This window comes from Otolemur garnettii, unplaced genomic scaffold (assembly GCF_000181295.1).
Source record: "Otolemur garnettii isolate 467f Iridium unplaced genomic scaffold, OtoGar3 scaffold00019, whole genome shotgun sequence".
In the NCBI taxonomy this organism is placed as follows: domain Eukaryota; kingdom Metazoa; phylum Chordata; class Mammalia; order Primates; family Galagidae; genus Otolemur; species Otolemur garnettii.
This window is the reverse complement of record NW_003852414.1, coordinates 9,734,160-9,749,942: the sequence shown is the minus strand read 5'-3', so window position 1 is coordinate 9,749,942 and position 15,783 is coordinate 9,734,160. Positions and strand designations below refer to the sequence as shown.

Below are 15,783 nucleotides of genomic sequence, written 5' to 3'. Positions count from 1 at the left end.
ATGCGCATAGTGCATTATGGAGTAAGGCAGAGTAAGTTTTTAAACACTGGTATGCCAGGAAGGAGGCTATTCTCTCTAATCATTCTCAATGATTCCTTTTATAAGTTGTTTTCTTGATTTTTTAAGTTATCTTCTTAAGTTTTCTTCCTTCACATATAAACCTTTCATTGTATACAGGGTTATAAATACTGAAAATATTATTGGGAATAACCACAAATGTCAACACTGGAGTGTATATATATCTTTTAAATTTGTGGAGTTCAGAAACAGTGTGTAGGAAACACTTGAGCGTGATAAGAGAGCCTAGGCCACTATTTCCAATTCAAGAAGTTTTTAAAGTTTGTGTCTTTGTATCAGGCAGTGCAGAAAAAAAAAATCTGAATTTCTGAGTACTGACTTTTCTTTTCAGGGTCCAGGAATGAATGTTTGTGTGAAACAAGTACAAAATCATCATGAATCACATTATGGGAACTGGAACACAGAGCCTCACGCGTTAATTGGTTTATACCGTGGGGAATGTAACATTAGTAAAAGCAAAATTTTCTCTTGTATAAGAGAATAACGATTATTCTTTAAACACTGCCTAAGCATTTTGGTTAAGACTTATTTTTATTCTTCTCGTAGTGTTTTCCTTTAAAAAAATAGTTTTATTTTTATGTTTTCCATGTTTCGTTCCTACATTTAAACTTACTGTCCTTTAGAAATCTGTCATTACTTATTGGCGATATAAATGATTTTATGCTTTTCGATGACTCCGATGTCGTGTTCCAGTTGTTTCATTTCTTTCTCCAGCTTCTGCTTGCGGATCTTCTTGGGAACAGAATCTATGAAGACGGAGAGGGACTGGAATTCCTTGTGGACCTCCTCCCAGTTCTTTTTCAGCCCCTGAGAATGATAAAGGAAACTTGTAAGACGAAAGTCAACTGCAAAGGTAAAGGAAATGGAAAAGTAAAGCAAGCTGGTAATGAAAAATGTAAATCGGTCCAGAAAACGTGAGAACCGTTTTAAAAACCACATGTACTTATCAAGGGCTTGGCCACACCAACAAAAAATACTGCACAGAGGCCAAATCCTGTCTTTAAATTAACTGTGTGCTCACTTCCCACTGGGAGTATTTATGTGCTCTGTTTTTAATGTTACTGTACTTGTTTTTACCATCGACTAGCACATGCAGGGTTATGAAGAGCATGGAGCTAAGCTCACAGCAAATGCTCTGGTGAAAAACAACAGCTTAGAATTGACGACCCTCTGGCTTGGCACCTGTGACTCAAGCGGCTAAGGCGCCAGCCACATAAACCTAAGGTGGTGGGTTCTAATCCAGCCTGGGCCCGCCAAACAACAATGACGGCTGCAACCAAAAAATAGCCGGGCGTTGTGGTAGGCACCTGTGGTCCCAGCTACTTGGGAGGTGGAGGCAGGAGACTCGCTTGAGCCCAGGAATTGGAGGTTGCTGTGAGCTATGATGCCACAGCATTCTACCTAGGGGGATAGCTTGAGGCTTTGTCTCAAAAAAAAAAAAAAGAATTGACAACCCTCCATAGAAGACATTTTTTGTGAATTATTTCTTAGAAGATTTTTACTTTGTTTCTTTAGAATTTTCTTTTTAATCTTTATTCTTCGATAGAGAAATCACATCAAAGGGCCTAATGATGATTGAAGGAACTATATTTTCTTGTGTTTTACAAAATGGGTCTGTAAAAACACCAACATTCAATTTGACCAAAGATGATCTTTTATGTGTCTTTTCAAGATATTAGAACAAATCGCCCTTCATATAGTCAAGGGATCTGTACTTCCTATTAACGTATTCTAGGAACAATTAAATGTGACGCTAATCCAATAATGTAGTTGAATGTTTTAAACTCCCAGAAATCAACAAATTCAAAATTATGCATCTCTTAGGAGCCATAAAGGTTATTTCCATCTCTGCCTAGTTATCATTTCTTATCACAGTGTGTTAGGCAGTCCACCGACAAAATGGTCTTAAATTGCTAATTTAATTCAGTCAATTAAATTGTATAAACTAACATTTTTTATTATTCATTATGGGTACATACATGATTTTATTTACACAAAAGCAAAACACAAAATAGAAAGTACAATTTAAAATAATGGGGCGGCACCTTTGGCTCAAAGGAGTAGGGCACCGGCCCCATATGCCAGAGGTGGCAGGTTCAAACCCAACCCTGGCCAAAAACTGCAAAAAAAATAAATAAATAAAATAATGCTTTGAAAGCATGGCCCTTGGAAACCACAGCCATTCATTAAGGTTTAAAAGAGGATTGATTAGCAGTGTCTTATATCATAACGCCTTCATCCTAAGCCCTCGTAGCTCAAATTTAATCTTGTAGAAACTTCTTGGGGACAATACAATTTCAATGACTTATTTCTATGCTTAGGTAAGTGATAGCAGGACAGGGCACAATGTATAGATCAGGCAGGTTGGCGGTGGGGGGGACAACAAATTCTGACTCCTTACTGAGTGAGAAGAATAAGTATCCAGGTTAAATTTTAAAAAGAGAGGGATAGGTTAGCTCAGTTCTTCATCGTGCATGAGTTATGTTCTAAAAAGAGGCCCTCAAAAGAATTCTGTTTCTCCACAGTCTTTCATTATGAAATGTGAAATAGGTTCCCACAGGGCTCTGTAGGGGTGCCTACTGCAGAGAGGAAATCTATGTATTTATACACTTTCAAATATCAAAGGTTTCTCGTAGCGACTTGGGTGATATTTCCATATTACTGGTGGTCACAGCAGCTGCACTTTTTCTCTGTATTTTCTTTTAAAGCATGGTTTGCTTTTATCTTCTAGTGTGTACAATAACGTTTGGATCAAAGTCAACAGCTAGGGATGGAAACGAAATGTAACTAATATTTCATACTATAGTGAAAGAGGCTCCTTGATGTTGTTAAGACCTTTTCTTTTTTGGTTATTATAGTTCAACTAAAAAAGATCTTTTATTCACTGTAGCAATAGCAACTTTCCCTTATTTTTATTTCTTAATTTTTCTCTCTTCTATTTTAATGTGGAAATAATACTGTTAATTTTGGAAAAAAAATCAAATAGGGAGAAGTGGTCCTATACTAAGTGCCCTCCCCCACCCCCCCAAAATTCTTCACCTTCTTGCCCTGCTCTTGACTAGGGGTAGAGTAACCCTTGTGAGCTGTTCCTCTGACTCCTTTGCCCTCTGGTAGCTGAGTGAGTTCAGCCTAGAGGGAAGAGAGAGAGGCTGTGGCATTCTCCCCACCCCGCGGCATTGCCTGGACACTTGTTCTAGCTGCATTCATCTGTCACTAAAACCTTCACCCAGGTTCCAGTTCTTTGGAGGGGGCTCTGACAACATGGCCTCTTGTCCCTGCCCTTCAAGCCTAGATGGTGGTGAGTTCCCACTGTCTTTAGTCCTGGGGTGGTTCACGTCTGTGCTTCCGGCCTGTGGATGGCTCCCTCCTACATTCCCTTCAGGTCCCAGCTGACTGCACCTTGCATGTCCTGCTAGAGCTCTGACCAATAACAGCTTCCTTCTGTTACCTCCTGTGTGTGTATGTGGAGCCATTAGTAAACGTAAGCCCAGTCCTTATTCATCCACTTGATAATTCTACAACAAGGGAAAATGAAAACCAAGTTCTAAATTCACTGACAGTAAGGACTGTGTTAGTTTTGCTCACTGGAGAATCTCCCTGGCTGGCTACTGTGCTTAGAATATAGTAGACATTCAATAAATGAATAAAAGGATGGATGAACAAATGAGCCCACTTGCTCTATTTGTATTTTATGCCCTCATCTATAAAATGAAAAGTTTGGGGTCACCAGACCAGATGATCCCTTCTAGGTGTAATAAAGTTTGGAATCATTAGGCAAAGGATGTTTTCTAGGCATAATGAGACTGTTATTTCATAAAGGATGAGTGGAATGTGTCTTACTCAGGGATGTATAAGTGTATTCTCAGAACTATATGCACCTCTTAACCAGGGGAGGAAGCGTGGTTCCAGCCCTGTTAGGTGGCCAGTCAGTGGCTTTCTTACAGTGGCTGCTGTATTCCTCAGCTAGTAAGGTGTCCAAGGGCAGATCTGCTGTTGCCACATGGAAGGGTAACTCTGTAGTGACCACAGTGAGGCTGAGGGCTGTTTAACCACTACACCCAAAAAGACACAGGAGGGAAGAGCCCATCCCTTCTCAGGGAAGTTCTTCCTCTTTTTTCTGTTTTCCAGGATTTCAGGTGTAAAAGTGCGGCTTTCACAAAGGCATGCACTTTCTGAATATGAGAGAATCAAACCAGAGAGAGAGAGTGGGCCACAGTCCAGCACTGCCCCTGAAAGTGGCATCCAATCCCCTCTCCCACGTCTGCCAGCCAGCTTGCCCGTCTGCTTCCCTCCTTTCAGCACACTTTGCACATCTGTGTTTTACTGGGCATCAGGGCACCAAGGATGCTGCTGTCAATAAAGAGACATAGTCTCTGCCCATAAGCCACTCCTGCTGTCTGGGACGCCCTCTCACTCTGCACTCTTGGGCTCTGTCCTTCAGTGGTGACCCGTGCCTTGGAACCTTATGCAACTTATGATCTTCCACACATAAACACACATTCATGACTACATGTATATGGATGCCCATTAAGTTACAGCAATTAAATTACAACTTCTCTCTAGCAGAAGTTGTATCTTATGCTTTTTAAAAATATCCTCAAGGCTCAGTGCGTAAGAAATCTTTACAGATGATTCCAATGACTGATAAAATATTAAGAATGTCTAGCAGCCTATGGATCCATTTTTCAACAGAGATTACTAAGGCAGTAGAAATGGCTTTGTATAACAGAAAGCCTTCAAGATAAAAAACAAAAAATAAGGTATTATCTCTACCTCTATAATAGGGAACACAAGCATGGCTATTGAAGGTTCAAGTAGGTGCTTAATAAACACTCTACAAGTGATGAAGCTCACACCCCCCAATATCTTAAATGCTTCAGATAAAAGTCCAACATTATAAATTCCCATGTGACCGTACATTTAGTCTATTCAAAATGAGAAAGATATATGTAAAGCCTAATCCCTATTTTATTTTAAAAATTGGGAAATTTGGCTTTCAGGTAAGAAGAAAATGTTGGCCTCAGGACAGTTTCAATTATTCTAGAGCTCCATCTAGTGAAACATATCTAATTTATGAATATTAGTTTTTACAAAGTCAGGGACGTAAGAATGAAAATAAAATTGCTTTTTTGCCTTATTCATGCATGTTCGTTGTAGGAGAAGGAGGCTTCCTTAACAACACTAGCTCAGGAAAAGAATCAGAAGCTCACCAACTTGGAAACAGAATATTATTGAATGAATCCCTCTAGTGCAACTTTTTGCTTTCCCCAAAGAATGGCTTTGCTGTAAATAGTTTGCCTGTATAACCGAAAGAGGTTGTTCTTATTTCCAAAAAGTGCTAGCTTTAATAACCAAATTGATGGTAGACTTTTCTTTTTCTTTTGTTTCTTTTTTGAGACTTGTCTCACTCTGTCACCCTGGATAGAGAGCTGTGGCATTCTTTTTTTTTTTTTTTTTTTTTTTTTTTGCAGTATATGGCCAGGGCCAGGTTTGAACCCGCCACCTCCGGTATATGGGGCTGGCGCCCTACTCCTTGAGCCACAGGTGCCTCCCTAGCTGTGGCATTCTTATAGCTCACAACAACCTCCAACTCCTGAGTTTGAGCCAAATAGCTGACTACAGGCATGTGACATCATGGCTGGCTAGTTTTTTTCTATTTTTAATAGAGACGGGGTCTCACCCTTGCTCAGGCCGGTCTCAAGCAACCCACCTGCCTCAGCCTCCTAGAATGCTAGGATTAAAGGTGTGAGCCACTGCACTGGGCCAATGGTAGATCGTTCTCTCAGAGATGTTCTAAATGTGAATTGCAGAACACTCACTTGCAGAACTGCCTCCCTTTCTTCATCCGAGAGCCTTTTCATAGCAGCCCTCTGAAGGCTTTCCTGGACATACCGATCATATTCTTCTTGGGCTTTCTTTACTTCCTCGTTTCGCTTACATATGTATTCAGGTGTGACACCATAATCCTGTAGGGATTTTTCAGAAAAATATCATCAACATCTTGAATGCAATCTTATCTTTGTACATAACCAACCAATGACAGGGAGAAAAACAGATGTTGCAAACTGACAGGCTTTGCCGAAAACCCCACAAATTGACAAAATTCAGCAATTTTCCTCATTAAGAACTAGTTGATTCTAGTCTGCTAACGCTGTCTGGGTGGAGACTGTGGGCCTTGTTTTCCCTCTCCTGAATGTTTCCAGCTCTGGTTCTTGCCAAATGACTTGGCCCTCGCTTTACTCCTAAAAGTTGGCTTTTGTATCTTTTATATCAGTGGTTCTCCACCTTCTTAATGCCCCCTAATGCCACGACCCTTTAATACAGTTCCTCATGTTGTGGTGACCCCCCAACCATAAAATTATTTTTGTTGCTACTTCATAACTGTAATTTTGTAGTATCAGCTACTGAATCATAATGTAAATATCTGAAATGCAGGATATATTTTTACTGTTACAAAGGGGTAGGGACCCACAGGTTGAAAGCTGCTGTTTTATGTGCTTCAGGTTTTACCTTGAGAACTATCTTGACTAAGTAGTGTACTGCTTGAGCTCACGAGTTCAAGATCAGCCTGAGCAAGAGACCCCATCTCTAAGAAAAAAAAAAAAAAATAGCCCAGTGTTGTGGCAGGTGCCTGTAGTCCCAGCTACTTGGGAGGCTTCACTTGAGCCCAGGAGTTTGAGGTTGCTGTGAGCTGTGACACCATAGCACTTTACTCAGGGTGACAAACTGAGACTCTGCCTCAACACAAAAAAATGGCATTGCCTTTGAAAGGATATATCAATATTTACTCACTTGCCAATAACAGATGTTTTAAAACTTAACTTTGGGAAGTGAAAAGTAAGTTGGGTCTGTCTTTCATGAGCAGTGATTGCTTAGTCAGCAGCACCAGGAGGATGAGAGCGCACACAGTGTTTTCAAGACTGGGTAAACAGGCACAGGTAGATTCGAATTTCTCTCAATCCATGGTGGACACTCTCAATTCCCTGTCCAAGGCAGAAAGTATGCTACAGTGGAGCGTTCAGACAGAGAGCAGCTAGGAGGGTAGACTGTGCGGCACTTGGTAGCGTGACTATCAGAGGAGAAAGGTTTCTATGCCACAGTGGGAAAATGATATATCAGAAGTGGCTTTGAAAAGCCAGAAGAGTGAACTTTCTTCTTTCCCTTCCCTATGGGACAACAAGTGTGCGCAGCTTCCAGGAGCCACAGAGGGAAGAAGTATCTGGAGAAGCCTAAAGTAACTTTACTGGCCTGTGTGGCCAACTCCTGGATCACTGCTAAAGTGCTCCCTAAGTGGTCTTAGCCTATAGAGTAAGAAGAGTTTCTCAGAGAATATGAAGTGTCCTCCAAAAATAGCCTTGAGGTTTCTGCTCTGATTTCAACAGGGATTGGATTCCTCACAGATCACCTCAAGGCAAGGCCCTCATGCATGACTACCGCAATTTTTTTTTCTTTTATTGCAGTTGCCACTGCTGTTTTTTTTTTTTTTTTTTTTGGCTGGCTGGGGCTGGGTTTGAACCTGCCATCCTCAGCATATGGGGCCAGCACCCTACTCACTGAGCCACAGGCGCCGCCCATACTACCACAATATTTTTCCCTCTTCTCTCTCTTCCTGCCTTCCCTCTCTTCCTTTCTTTCTTGCCACAGCTTATTACTATTTATTATTCTTCAGAATTTTGCATCCATTTTTTCTTTTTTTTTTTTTTTTGAGACAGAGCCTCAAGCTGTCCCCCTGGGTAGAGTGCTATGGCATTACAGCTCACAGCAACCTCCAACTCCTGGGCTCAAGCGAGTCTCCTGCCTCTGCCTCCCAAGTAGCTGGGACCACAGGTGCCTGCCACAACACTCAGCTATTTTTTGGTTGCAGCCATCATTGTTGTTTGGCGGGTCCGGGCTGGGGATTCGAACCCGCCACCTTAGGTGTATGTGGCTGGCGCCTTAGCCGGTTGAGCTATAGGCGCTGAGCCAACATCCATTTTTTCTATGTATGTTTCAAACACTTTTAAGCTCTATAACATAAAAAATAAAATAGATTTACATAATTTTTCTCTAGGCTTTTTTATTTTAAAGATCTATATTTAAACTATTATACCGAAGGTTTTATAATGTTCACCAAGATAAGCCTATCTGATAAACTGCTTTTTAGACAGACATAAGGGCCAGGCATAGTGGTTCATGCCTGTACTCCCAGGAGGCTGAGGTGAGCAGATTGCTGGAGGTCAGGAGTTCAAGACCAGCCAAGCAAGAGCAAGATCATGTCCCTAAAAATAGAAAAGCTATCCTGGGCTCAGCATCCATAGCTCAGTGGTTAGGGCACCAGCCATATACATGGGGGTTGGTGGGACTGAACCCAGCCCAGGCCTGCTAACAACAATGACAACTACAATAACCACAAAAAAATAGCCCGGCTGAGACCAGAGAATCACTTAAGCCCAAAAGTTTAAGGTTGCTGTGAGCTGTGACACTATGGCATTCTACCAAGAGTGACATAGACTCTGTATCAAAAAAAAAAAGAAAAAGAGAGAAGCTACCCAGGCATTATGGTGGGTACCTGTAGTCCCAACTACTAGGGAGGCTGAACCCAAGAGTTTGAGGTTGCTGTGAGCTTTGACACCACAGCACTGTACTAAGGGTGATAAAGTGAGACTCTGTCTCAAAAAGAAAGAAAGAAAGAAAGAAAGAAAGAAAGAAAGAAAGAAAGAAAGAAAGAAAGAAAGAGAGAAAGAAAGAGACACAAAGGACCCAATAGGACTAGATTATTATTTTATGGCACTTTCAAGGCTTTAATCCAAACTAAAAACAAATATATTCATATTAAAATAGTAACAAATGGCAGGCACAGTGGCTCATGCCTGTAATGAGGCACTTTGGCAGGCTGAAGCCGAAGGATCACTTGAGGACAGGAGTTTAAGACCAGTCTGGGCAACACAGCAAGACCCTGTCTCTGTGAAAAATTATCCAGGCCTGGTGGTACACTCCTGTAGTACAAGCTACTCAGGAGGCTGAGGTAGGAGGATCATCTGAGCCCAGGAGTTTGAAACTACAGTGTGTCATGATCACACCACTGCACTCCAGCCTGGGTGACCAAGCGAGACCCTGTCTCTAAAAAATAAATGAATGAATGAATAAATAAATAAATAGTGATTAGTATCATTTATACTACATTGATGACATGGATGGGTCTACAGTTGTATTCCTCTTCATTTCTTTCATTCTGTTACAGATTATTATAATTTTAATGACTTAACATCTTAAGATCTTCTGAAAGGTTATTCTGTCTAGATTTATACAGCTTTAATGACATTTCCACCAAACCAAAAGTTATTATCTTTCACAGAATGTTTGTTATAATTGCTAAATATATTAGTAATTGAATTAAGGAAAACACTCTAACTTTCATCTGCTGGACTCTATTATTTATTACAAGTTCTCTGGAACTTCCTCAGTTTAGATTTAGACTGCAGAGGAATGGGAATTGGCAACTGTCCGGGGAGAGTGCTACTGACTGTAATATCAAGAATCACTACGGATGCCATATTTAAATTATGGGAACTCAGGTCTCCCATTGAGGTATAACAAGTCTACCTTTTTATTGATGTACTTTGGGAGTAGCCCTGAAGTTTCAAGATCATGCTTGTCTCCAGTTCTTTTGTCCACATAAATTGGTTTAGGCTTTTTAGCCACTCCCATGATGACATCAGCTGCGTTTGTGTTTATAAAATTTTTTCCACTCTGTATTCCCATGACTGGATGCTCACTTCTCAATGGGACAGCAGGCTTTCTGGGTGCATTCCGATCAAACTTCTTTTCTGTTAAACATAACATTTCCTTGTTAATATCAACCTATAAATATTGCTACTGATACTCTTTGTAATATCCAGGTACTTTACCACTAGTAATTGAAGTTTTATTAATAATATATTCAAATATTTAAGGTAAAAAGTTTATATTATTGCCAATCTCAAGTTGTCCACATTAAATATGTACAGCTTTTTACAAACCCATCATACTTCAATAAAATGGTTTAAAAAAAATTCAGTAGTCAAAATGAAAAAAATTAAAGGCAACATAAGCAATGGATAGGTTGAAAAACAGTATCAAAATCTAAGGCAGAAGAATAAGCACCCCAAGTTATATGGTAACTAATTAATGCATTTTTACTGGCTATTGTGAAAATATATTTAATATAAATGTATTAACTAATCTTTAATCTCATAAAGATTTTAACACAAATGTTCAGCTATCCCATTTATAGTAGGTTTAAATGAAAAACATTGAAACTCTTTTCTCAGTATTACCAATATTTGCTTCTCCAGAGGAAAATTATTATAAAATCACCAAGTAAATAAATCAAACTCTATGTGCTGATAGTCCAAGAAGCTGTGGATTTTTTCACTAAAGCTATTATTATAATACAGTATAAAAATCACATCATGGCTGTGTACCCAACATGCAACTTAACAAATGAAACATTACCCATACAGCTGAAATTTATTATGCACTCTTCCCTGATTGCATCCTAAAGTAACTACTATCCAAAATTTATCTCCTTTGTTTTTCTATACCATACCCTCTTCATTAATAGACGAAATTAGCCATCTTTATATAGCTTGTTCAGTTTGACCATTCCAACCAATCTATCTTGATATAGCCACATCAAAATGGCTTGCCAAGGCTCGGCGCCTGTGGCTCAAGTGGCTAGGGCGCCAGCCACATACATCTAAGGTGGCAGGTTTGAATCCAGCCCGGGCCCGCCAAACAACAAAGATGGCTGCAACCAAAAAATAGCCGGGCATTGTGGCAGGCGCCTGTGGTCCCAGCTACTTGGGAGGCAGAGGCAAGAGACTCGCTTGAGCCCAGGAGTTGGAGGTTGCTGTGAGCTTTGATGCCACAGCACTCTACCCAGGGGGACAGTTTGAGGCTCTGTCTCAAAAAAAAAAAAAAAAAAATGGCTTGCCAAAATGCTACAAAGTAAAACATAATGTAATTTATTTATTTATTTATTTTAGAGGCAGAGCCTTACTTTGTCACCCTTGGTAGAGTGCCATGGCATCATAGCTCAGAGCAACCTCCAGCTCTTGGGTTTAGGTGATTCTCTTGCCTCAGCCTTCCAAGTAGGTGGGACTATAGGTGCCCCTCACAATGCCCAGCTATTTTTTTGTTGCAATTTGGCCGAGGCTGGGTTTGAACCTGCCACCCTTGGTATATGGGGCCGGCGCCCTACTCACCGAGCCACAGGCACCGCCCCTAATGTAATTTATTTTCAAGAACCAAAAACAACATCTTTTATTTTTTCTTTTCTTTTCTTTTTTTTTTTTTTGAGACAGAGTTTCAAGCTGTCAACCTGGGTAGAGTGCTGTGATGTCACAGCTCACAGCAACCTCCAACTCTTGGGCTTAAGCCAGTGGTTCTCAACCTTCCTAATGCTGCAATGTATTTTCATTGTTACACAGGGTCGCAACCCACAGGTTGATAACCGCTGGTTTAAGGGATTCTCTTGCCTCAGCCTCCCAAGTAGCTGGGACTACAGGCGCCCCCCACAACACCCAGCTATTTTTTAGCAACAACTATCCTGACAGGGCCTCATGCCAATCTCTTTTTACACGTTTATGTAACTGTTTTTTTGAGACAAGTTCTCACTGCAGTGGCATCATCATATCTCACTGCAAACTCAAATTCCTGGGCTCAAATGATCTTCTTGCCTCAGCCTCCTGAGTACAGGTGTGCACCACCACACTTGGCTAATTTTGTGTGTGTGTGTGTGTGGAGATGGGTGTCTCACTATTGCCCAGGCTGGTCTCAAACTCCTGGCCTCAAGTGATCCTACCACCTTGGCCTCCCAAAGTGCTAGGATTACAGGCGTGAGCCACCAGGTTGGGTCCATCTGACATTTTTAATATTAAAAATTAAGAGTGATAAAACCTACTGAGTGGTAGAACCTTTTCCTTTGAATGTTTCTTTAAGAAATCCTTTGGAGAAGGTACTTCAACTTTTGCTGGTCCCATAGTTTTCATTGCAGATTTAACTTTTTGCAGGTCATCTTTTACAGCTGTCCTAAAAATTGATATGTACCTAGAATTAAATTTAGAAAGTTGTAGTGTTTATATTTCTAGTAAAAAAAAATTAAAGTTTAAAAATAGGCATAAAATTATTTAAGTCTATAATATGAATCGGGAAAACAATAGCCATAATACATAATTATCTAAGCTTTGCCCATCAGGCTTCTGCAAGCTAGATAAAGTTCTGCCCTAGGAAACAGGTGCCAGGGTAAAGGTGTTCACAGTATTTCCTTATCATCCTTTGGACATCTGCAGCCTCAGTAGTGGTAACAGCTTTCTCAGTCCTGATGGTAGTAATGCATGTTTTGTCTCTCTGTGCTGATAAGTCTGGCTAGGGGATTATTAATTTTATTAGTCTCCTCAAAGAATCAAAATTTTATTGATTTTCTCTAATGTTCACATGCATTTGACTTTAAAATTTTATACTTTTTAAATGTGTTTAAAGCTATAAAATTCTAAGCAGCACTTCTGCTGCATTCCACAATTTTTTTTTTTTGTTTAAGAAAGAGCCTCACTTTGTCACCCTTGGTAGAGTGCTGTGGCATCACAGCTAACGGTAACCTCAAACTCTTGGACTCAAGCAATTCTCTTGCCTCATTCTCCCAAGTCGCTGGGACTACAGCAACCCACCACAACACCCGGCTATTTTTAGAGACGGGGTCTTGCTCTTGCTCAGGCTGGTCTTGAACTTGTAAGCTTAAGCATTCCACCTGCTTCAGCCTCCCAGAGTGCTAGGATTACAGGTGTGAGCCACTGTACCCGGCCACTTTGTGTGATTTTAATCCTTTCCAGTTTTCTGACACTTGTTTTATGGCACAAAGCTTGGTCTATCTTGATAAATATTCTATAGACACTAGAAAAGAAAGCATATTCTGCTGTGGCTGGCTAGCATATTTTACAAATGACAATTAGATAAAACTGGTTGATAGTGTTTTCAAATGTACCATGTCCTTACTGACTTTGCCTACTTATTCTATTAATTATTTAAAGAAAGGTGCTAAAATCTCCAACTGTCTACGTGGACTTGGCTATTTCTTCTTTTAATTCAAATAGCTTTGGCTTTAATATGTTCTAAAGCTCTGTTAGTAGGTACATGTTTAGCATGTAGGGTTGTTATTTCTTCTTGAAAAACTGACTATTTTATCATAAAAACACTCTTTGTCTGTTTTACATTGCCCTCTAAAATCTATTCTGTCTGATATTATAGCTACTCCCAGCAATCCTTTGATTTGTAATAATATATATTTTTCCATTCTTGGACTTTTTACTTATCTCTATTATTTATTTATTATTTATTCTTTTATTTTTTTTTTGGAGACAGGATCTGACCTGTCTCTTAGACTAGAGTGTAGTGGTATTATCATAGCTCATGACAACCTCAGACTCCTGGACTCAAGGCTTCCTCTTAACTCAGCCTCCTGAGTAGCTGGGACTCAGGCAAACTCTACCATGTCCAGCTAATCTTTCTGTTTTGTAGAGAAGGGGTCTTGTTCTGGGCTCAGGCTGGTCTCAAACTCCTGGCGTCAAGCCATCCTCTTCCCTTAGCCTCACAAAGTGCTAGAATTATAGGTGTGAGCTACCATGCCTGGCCTACATGTTTATTTTTGAAGAGGGTTTCTTTTAGACAGCATAGAAATTTTATCCAACCAACATTCACTTTTATTTGGTATCATCATTTACATTTAATGTGACTTAAAAAGTATCTGTGTTGGCTTGGCACCTGCAGCTCAGCAGCTAGGGCGCCAGCCACACAAGACCCTGGCCTACTTAACAACGGTAACAACTACAACAACAAAAAAGCTGGTATTATTGTGGCAGGCACCTGTAGTCCCAGCTACTTGGGAGGCTGAGGCAAGAGAATCGCTTAAGCCCAAGAGTTTGAGATTGCTGTGAGCTGTGACGCCATGGCACTCTACCAAAGGCAACATAGTGAGACTCAGTCTCAAAAAAAAAAATCTGTTTTTCTATTTTCCATCTTGATGTTTTCTACAAATCCCATCGCTCATTCCGTCCTTTTTTATCTTATTTTTTTTTTTTGCTTGGTTTGGTTTTGTGAAAACCCTAGCTTTACAGTATATTTGTTTAACTTATTACAGCCTACCTGTCAAGTAATATCATACCAGTTTGAAAACAGTATGTGAACTTACAAAAGAATACTAGCATCCATCCCGTTTTTTCCTACTGTGGTAATGTACTTTACTTCTTTTTCTGGTATAAAACCCCTAATTCCTTGATTCTTTACCAAATAAAAGTAAATGCTGGTTGGATAAAATTTCTGTTGTCTGTAAGGAACCCTCTTCAAAAATAAACATGGGCACGCGGCCCACACCTGTAATCCCAGCACTGGATGAAGTTTACATTGTTGGTTGCTGAATTTTCTCTTCTTTCTTTCTCTCTCTCTCTATTGCTGTTATTTTTTTAGCTTTTTTCTTTAGCTACATTCTGGGATGCAGGATGCAGTTACAATAGTTGGAAACAGTTTGATCATTTTAAGCCTTGCTTTTAAGTTTTAAAGTCCAAAAGAACTTTTAATCTAGTTCTGATTTGGCCCTCCTGAGGCAATATACTTCTGAGTGCACTATTTAACGCTCTGTGTATCAGGGGTTATCTTTCCTCTGACTGATGAGAACATAAAATTTGCCTGAACTACTGATTTCCATTGGTTATTTCTCTGGCCTTGGCAGTTCATTGCACACATGCTATCAACCAAGCACAGGAGGTAAATCTTCCTGCAGACTTCCACAGTCTTTCTATGGAGATCTCTCCTCTCTGAAACACTGTGCTGTGAAGTCTAGGTGTTTTTGCCTTCCTAAACTCTGAATTCTGTCTCCTTTACTCAGGGAAGCTCCTGAGGCTTTGTTTAAACTTCCTTTCCTGGACTTTGGTCTGGAATGTCTTCAGGGAGTATGTTGGGGGAATTGTAGGACTTAAAGCTTCATTCCTCTTCTCTTAGAAAGGACTGCTCTGTGTTACCCATTGTCTTGTCTAAAATTGTCTCATTATTCTGGGGGAGTTCTAGTTGTTTAAGATGAAAGGGTAAATCCCATCTTTGGTTGAAATAAGACACTCAGCTTTTTAAAAAAATAACATAATAATTTGTATTCTGTTCTTCCTTATGTGGATACATTTGGGGAAACATTAAATTATTTTTAGATTTTAAGAGCCTTTCTTCAATCTTGAACTCAAGGGCTTGGGATCAGTTACGGTACAAACTGAATGAGAACAGAAGTTGGGGTTGGCATATATGGTCTCATGATTAAGAAAATAATCAAAATTGCACCGCCCTACAATTTGATTTTGAAAACTTAATATAGTGTTGGGTCTTCCACATTAGTATATGCAAAGCTTACCTTTTCTGTTACATAGCTGCATTTTATTCCATTTTTTGAATGATGTAGTTTTATTATAAAGATCTAAAGGTTACTTTATTACATAACTGCCTCTATTTTCTATTTATTGATAGAAATGGGGTAAAGATAAATTATTCTCAAACTAAAATGTGGATACTGTGCACTTGAAATACAACTATTGCCACATGCTGAAATCGTAATGTTTTAGGTATAAGTTTAAATAAAATCTATCGAGAAAGTTAATTTTCCTATTTTTTCTCACTTTTTAAAAGTCTTTTTTTTTTTTTTTTTTTTTTTTT

At 39.7% G+C, this 15,783-nt stretch overlaps 1 protein-coding gene across 1 annotated transcript in view; it reads right to left on the bottom strand.

Annotated features, from left to right (window-relative positions):
• Positions 1-711: 711 nt before the first annotated feature.
• Positions 712-15,783, bottom strand: part of ENKUR (enkurin, TRPC channel interacting protein) — a 21,977-nt gene continuing 6,905 nt past the window's right edge. Inside the window, exons 2-5 of the mRNA XM_003786749.3 lie at positions 12,002-12,147; positions 9,661-9,884; positions 5,898-6,044; positions 712-885 (exon numbers count right to left, since the gene is read on the bottom strand). Coding sequence (XP_003786797.1) covers positions 712-885; positions 5,898-6,044; positions 9,661-9,884; positions 12,002-12,147 — 691 coding nt within the window. The remainder of the gene's footprint in view (positions 886-5,897; positions 6,045-9,660; positions 9,885-12,001; positions 12,148-15,783) is intronic.